The following is a 5,909-nucleotide window of genomic DNA, read 5'->3' on the forward strand; positions in this document are numbered from 1 at the left end:
TGTGACGAACAAAACGTTATCAAAGCGACGTCGCAAAAAGCTTATCCCTACAATAAATAGTGACACCGTTATAAGAATTATGTTTGCTTTTAGCCTACATGAAGCATGACAAGACTGTTGCACTTTTAAGATAAAAAATTCTTTAAAAACAGCTGGATATATTTATTCGCAATGATTAAACAAAAACAATTTTGAAACGGAAACGTTTCATAAAGTAAATTTGTCTCCTTTCGTGAAGGGTAGGACAGTGCTTTAAAAATAGCAGGCTACGTCAGACAAATTTTAAATGCCGTGTCATGCACCAACCTATCCTGACACGTCCGTCGCTCTGTGCAGCTAACAACATTTTTCTTTGATGTTTGCTAAAAAGAAAAAAAGAATGGCTTGCTTAAATTGAACATAAAAAGCGCAAAAGGAACACTTCGACCATAGACATTCCGGGAAAGTTGTCAACTTGCAACATCAAGTGATGTTCTAACGAAGCTTGTGTTGTGACAGGACAATAATTTTTATGTTGTTATTAATTTGCAGCCCAAGACAATCCGCACACTGCCAATTATTACAATTTAGAAATTGGCAAGGACAGTTATGGCACATCTGATGACCAATGAGGCTAAAGAAAAATAACAGAAACTCACGACCAGGGCTGTGTTAACCGCCCCCCATGCCCCCAGTCAAGGGGGTCACGGTTGTTTAGGGGCTCACTGATTTTAGTCTTTTTTATGTTTATTTAGCCTACTATTTAAAAAAGAAAAAAGCTGCCACAAAAGCTCGATAAACCAATAGCTTAAATCATGGAAGGCCGTATTTATTGCTTCCCAAACTCCCGGCTGGGGGCCCACCTCCGCCTAGGGGCTCACGCATATTTAGTTCGTGCAGCGTTTTTTTTTTTGCGAATTTAGAATCTCTTGCCCTTTTTTCCTAAATTTAAACAAAGCGACCGACAGCAGATACAATAACAAACTTGTTTTTTTCTTTTCAGGTGGCACTATACACTACAGCTTAGTTAATTTTGCTTTTAATCTATCGTTTATAACAGTGCTTAGCATTCAATATTATGAATAGTTTATTTTTAACTGCACTTTTGTCCTTGTTCGCTGTGGTTTGCCAAGGTAAGTGAAATGTTTCAGTTTTGTTTGTTGATTAAAGACAACTTTTTATGTTTGTTGTGGCCAAGATCAAATCGAACTGTAATACAGTAGAATTCGCCTATAGTGACTTTGGCTATAATGACACTTCGCCTATAGTGACACCTGTTGCAAAGTCCCGTTTGCATACGCAACAGTTGAGTAGAATTCGGCTATAGTGATACTTCGGTTATGGTGACACTTTTTCCGCGGTCCCTTCAGGTGTCACTATAGGCGAATTCTACTGTAATTAAAAAATACAATAACAAGTTATCTAACTGTAGCCTAACTGAACTGAACTTTCACATACTTTTCTGTAAATTTAATACTGGTAAGGTCTGCTTAGAAGCTGTTACTGGTTGAGAAATATTTTTAAACAAAGGATGTTACCGTTTTCCCCACACTTTGCATTATTTTTACGCTTGCAACAACTTTCAAGCTACAACTACTGCAAACATTATACGAGCCTTTGTTCTATTCAGGCTGCCACAACCCAGGTGATGGTTCGCTTGGAGAAAGACATCTTTTTGGGAATAGCCAATACATACAACGTGATGTGGCAAAGTTATTGGAAGGTCATGGCTTGCCCAGCGTCTTGCAGTCATGTGTCACATCCAACGTAAGAAGATTTGATTTTTCATCCGCATGCAAAGTTGTTATTTTTGCATCGCTTCAACGTCGTTAGACGTTCAAACGATGTATAAATGGCGACTTTTCTGACTGGGCAAGTGCCAACAGAGAAAGGTGTATTTCGTACAACATCGTACAGGTTTACTGTTATATAACATTTAATTATGTTAGGGCAACCAACCATAGGTTAACAAACCTTGGCATGTACTGTAATACAACTACATTTCCAATTAACTTGTTAATTACAGAACAAATAGCCTACTTGTAAATTGAACTTTTTAATTTTATGCAACAACTAAAGCAAGTGTGGTCGTTGAGATTATATTATTTCCAATTTATTTCATCTTTAGGGAGAACGAAAGAAACTTGAGAATGTTTTCTCTATTTTGTGTCATAAATTACGCCCCGACAATAGATCAGATAAGAAATCCACAACACCACACCTCAACGATTACTTTCTCAAAGGTTGCTTTTAGATCTGATGAAATAGTTTAAAATTACATCGAAAGTATGCTATGCTCTTTTTAAACTTAATTTTTTTGTGATTACGTAAGTTTTTTTAATAATTTTAATTTGGTTGTTTACTTATTTTTTAGATTAAAACTATCACAGAAAGAAGAAAGCCAGCTACCTCATACAGAACCACAAGAAGACATTCGTATCTTGACAAGGACCATGATTTTCTTGATATCCGAACAAGCTGTTTGGAATACAGAGAAGTCTGCATTTACGTGTTGGTAAGAATTGCAACCTACATGTAGGAAATTTAGCATCATTAGCATCTTTGTAATGTATTTTTTGGCTGTAAAATTAAAAATTATTGATAACCTTAGTTTGGGTTTCTACTTAAAATTCTGTAGGCTATTGGCTATAGACATAGCCTACGGATTTGAATTACATAATTTTATTTAGCTATACAAATAAATAAATAAATGCAATAAAATTCAACAACCTTTTTAGGTTGTAGATCAGTTTGCGATTAAATTAAAAGCTTGTTTTGCATTCAACTTAACGTTTGCTATCCTTTTCAGCACTGCGCAAGGTGGTATGGCTTTGATATACCACAACTGCACTTCTTGGTACAACCACCAACTACAACGACACCACCCCCTACAACAACAACTACGACACCTCCCCCAACAACAACAACTACAACGACACTTCCTCCAACTACAACCACCCCTCCACCAACAACAACAACTACAACCACCCTTCCACCAACAACAACTACAACCACCCCTCCACCAACAACTACAACAACACTACTCCCACCAACAACAACACCTCTCCCAGCAACAACATTACAAACAACGTCGAATTCCACCACGGAAAATCCTTTGGGAAGTTGGTCAGAGTCTTCTCGAAACGGCGTTTCGTGCCTGGAATGCTCTGGACTCTTTTGCCTACTTTTGCCAAGCGACATTCTGTAAGTTTTACTTTGAATATTGCACAGGGATAATATTGCAGCATAAACTTGCTGTAGCAATTAGCACACCGTTGCTGAAACATGTAGCTTGTCAATATACCATACTTTCTTTTCATGAAAAACTAATTCTAAACCATATTTTTTTGTTATGTTGCAGATGCGAAATACATGAATTAAATGTGACAATCACGGCCTAAAGTGAAATTCACAATTTTTCATCTTCTGTTATCGCGACGTGCATTGCGCAGCTTCACCATGGAAAGGGCTCCCCAAAAACCTCATGAGCAACTGTGAAACGGGATTCTACCTGAGGATGGGTTTCTTTTGTGTCCTGTTTTCCTTTTCTATCCTAGGCTACTATGACGAATAAATGCACATCCACATCGCTATTTGAAATGGCAAAAATTGTTTTGACATTCAAACCCAAACACTGCCTACTGCGCTTGTTTAATATTTATGTATTTTTGTTACTTTTATTGTTGTTTGTTTCGGGTATGGTTTTGCTACCTACTGTTCACTTGGCGTAGCTTACAGGTAAATCGCTTATTGTGTCTTGCGTTATTTTTATTGTTCTGGCCACGTTAATAACGAAAATCAATATGATTTGATTGCGACTTATTAATTATCTTTTTTATTTATGTCTACTCTTTTTATTCACTGCTGAAAACGCGCAACCTATGCTGCCAGCAGTTAAAAAAAATGTGACTGAGAATGCGCATGCAAGAAAGCTTAACAAAAACTGAAAAAAATTGTAAGCTTAAGCTTTTACATTTTTTTCGATGAGAAGGAGCGTGATCAAGTGCTCCCTGGACTCTATAGACTACCGTAGCCTACTGGCAGAAAGAAATTTTTGTTACCGAAGAAGGCAAAACTCTTTGTAAACTTAATTTGAAACAGATTTGAAAGATTTTTCTACAAAAACATGTAAATTTGGTAAAGTATTTCGTTTGCAATTGACAACAAAACAAAATTGTCCTTTTTTGAAAAGAAACGAAATAAAAACAAAGAAATCTAATGTTACGGTACTCCATGAGATTTTCATCAGACTTTTTCAGCTTTACTTTTTGCTAAGAAAAATTGTTGAGAAAATATATCCGTAGAATTGTTGATAAAAAGTTGAATGATGACCCCGATAACAGCAGACCGCTGCTGGCCGTAACGATTACTTCAATGACGAGAGATAGCTTAGGAATCTCCACTTTTTTTTATTTTCGTGAGTTCGGATATGGATAGAAAATGGGAATCGACTCTCGACTGAAAACGACTTGACTGAGAGTTGAATAATAATCAACTTGTAGCGGACGTCGTATAGATTTGACTATCCGCCATGGCGATCTATAGCCTACTACTGGCCTTCCCAACGTGGCAACAGCCAAATAATGTGAGGGCCTATTAAGTTTTGGCAACTAACAGGTATTAGGCGTAAAAAAGGCGTCTTTGCATGAATTATTACTAACAAACAAATACTTCTGGATTAGAAAACAATTTTTTTTACATACTGAGTGGTTTGAAAGTTGGGTCACTCTTGATTTCGTGTACCTTGATTCTGTTGATGTCTTGACTCTCATGGTATTCTTAGCATGTAGCTATTGTCCTGCTTTCTTGCCACTTATTTAATAATATTACATCTTAATTACGTTTTGGCACTGTATTTACAATTTTTAGGCTAATAAACATTACTTGACCAATAAAAATTGCTGATTATAAAATGTGTAACACTTATCTCAGTTGGTAAATTGAATTTTCGCATAAGCCCCCACATTATTTGGCTGTTGCCACGTTGGGAAGGCCAGTAGTATAGATCGCCATGCTATCCGCCCATACCTAGCTGTGAATAAGTATCCTAAGCTACAGCGACATTGCGAGCGCGGTAGTGCGGCGGGAATAAAGAGAGAGAGAGAGCGACAGAGATGTTTGTTTATTTGCCTTTCTGATACGAGTCGAGAAAAAGAAACACAATTGCATAAAAATCAAAATATAGCAATAGAAAGGTCTGGTAGCACCGAACAACCTTGCGGTTAACCAGTCAAGGTGCTGCCTGACATCAGGCATCGTGCATTGCAGCATCAGACATTACAAATTTTACATTAGCTGAATTAATAAACAGCATGATTGAACAGTAGCTTCGAAATAGATAGCCCGATAGCTCAATTGATTAGCGCGTCACTTCTGGAACGAAGAAGCTTCAAGATCAAGCGGCGCTGGTTCGACTCTCGGGGTGTGCGCTTGAGCAACGCACGTTAAGGACTGCTCTCCATTCAGCGGCATCTAATGGATGGAATAGTTCCCCGGCAACAAGACTTCAATAATCGGAAACTTCACTCTGTCAATCTCGGTGACCGGGCCTGCGTCAGTGATTCAAAGCCTCTACAAGTATGCGAAACTGCCAGGATTAAGCTCTGCAAGAAGCTTTCCCAGTCCGAGGATAAAGATTCAATCAATCAATCAAATCGAAATGAAACATATGAGGTTTTGTAGGAAATTGAATCAAGACCAGCTAGGAAAACATGAGCATATATAATGAATCATATCGCCCATATCGGGTAAGAACACAAATACGAGGTTACATGTAGATAAAATAATTTAACTAAACAAATAAAATAATTTAACTAAACAAATAAAATAATTTAACTAAACAAAACCGAGAACAATGTCTATAGCCTACTGGTCACAGCGGTAAACCATAATCTCTTCGTGGGAAAATTGTAACATAAGATTCCCAAATC

General features: G+C 37.3%; 1 protein-coding gene across 1 annotated transcript; it reads left to right on the forward strand.

Moving 5' to 3' along the window:
• Nucleotides 1–980: 980 nt before the first annotated feature.
• LOC145783524 (uncharacterized) lies at nucleotides 981–4,925 on the forward strand. The gene is made up of 5 exons (XM_082595413.1): nucleotides 981–1,112; nucleotides 1,610–1,746; nucleotides 2,354–2,494; nucleotides 2,789–3,183; nucleotides 3,341–4,925. Exons 1-5 carry the CDS (start codon nucleotides 1,058–1,060, stop codon nucleotides 3,378–3,380), a joined length of 768 nt encoding a protein of 255 aa, XP_082451539.1. The 5' UTR covers nucleotides 981–1,057; the 3' UTR covers nucleotides 3,381–4,925.
• The last annotated feature ends 984 nt before the right edge of the window (nucleotides 4,926–5,909 follow it).

The sequence above is a fragment of the Aplidium turbinatum genome, chromosome 14, assembly GCF_918807975.1.
Source record: "Aplidium turbinatum chromosome 14, kaAplTurb1.1, whole genome shotgun sequence".
Taxonomy (NCBI): Eukaryota; Metazoa; Chordata; class Ascidiacea; order Aplousobranchia; family Polyclinidae; genus Aplidium; species Aplidium turbinatum.

Bases quoted from the DNA above. Each gene is read 5' to 3' on its own strand.
- LOC145783524 (XM_082595413.1), top strand. From the start codon at position 1,058: ATGAATAGTTTATTTTTAACTGCACTTTTGTCCTTGTTCGCTGTGGTT. The intron at 2,495-2,788 runs GTAAGAATTGCA...TATCCTTTTCAG, and splicing joins AAGTCTGCATTTACGTGTTG to CACTGCGCAAGGTGGTATGG. The intron at 3,184-3,340 runs GTAAGTTTTACT...GTTATGTTGCAG, and splicing joins CTTTTGCCAAGCGACATTCT to ATGCGAAATACATGAATTAA.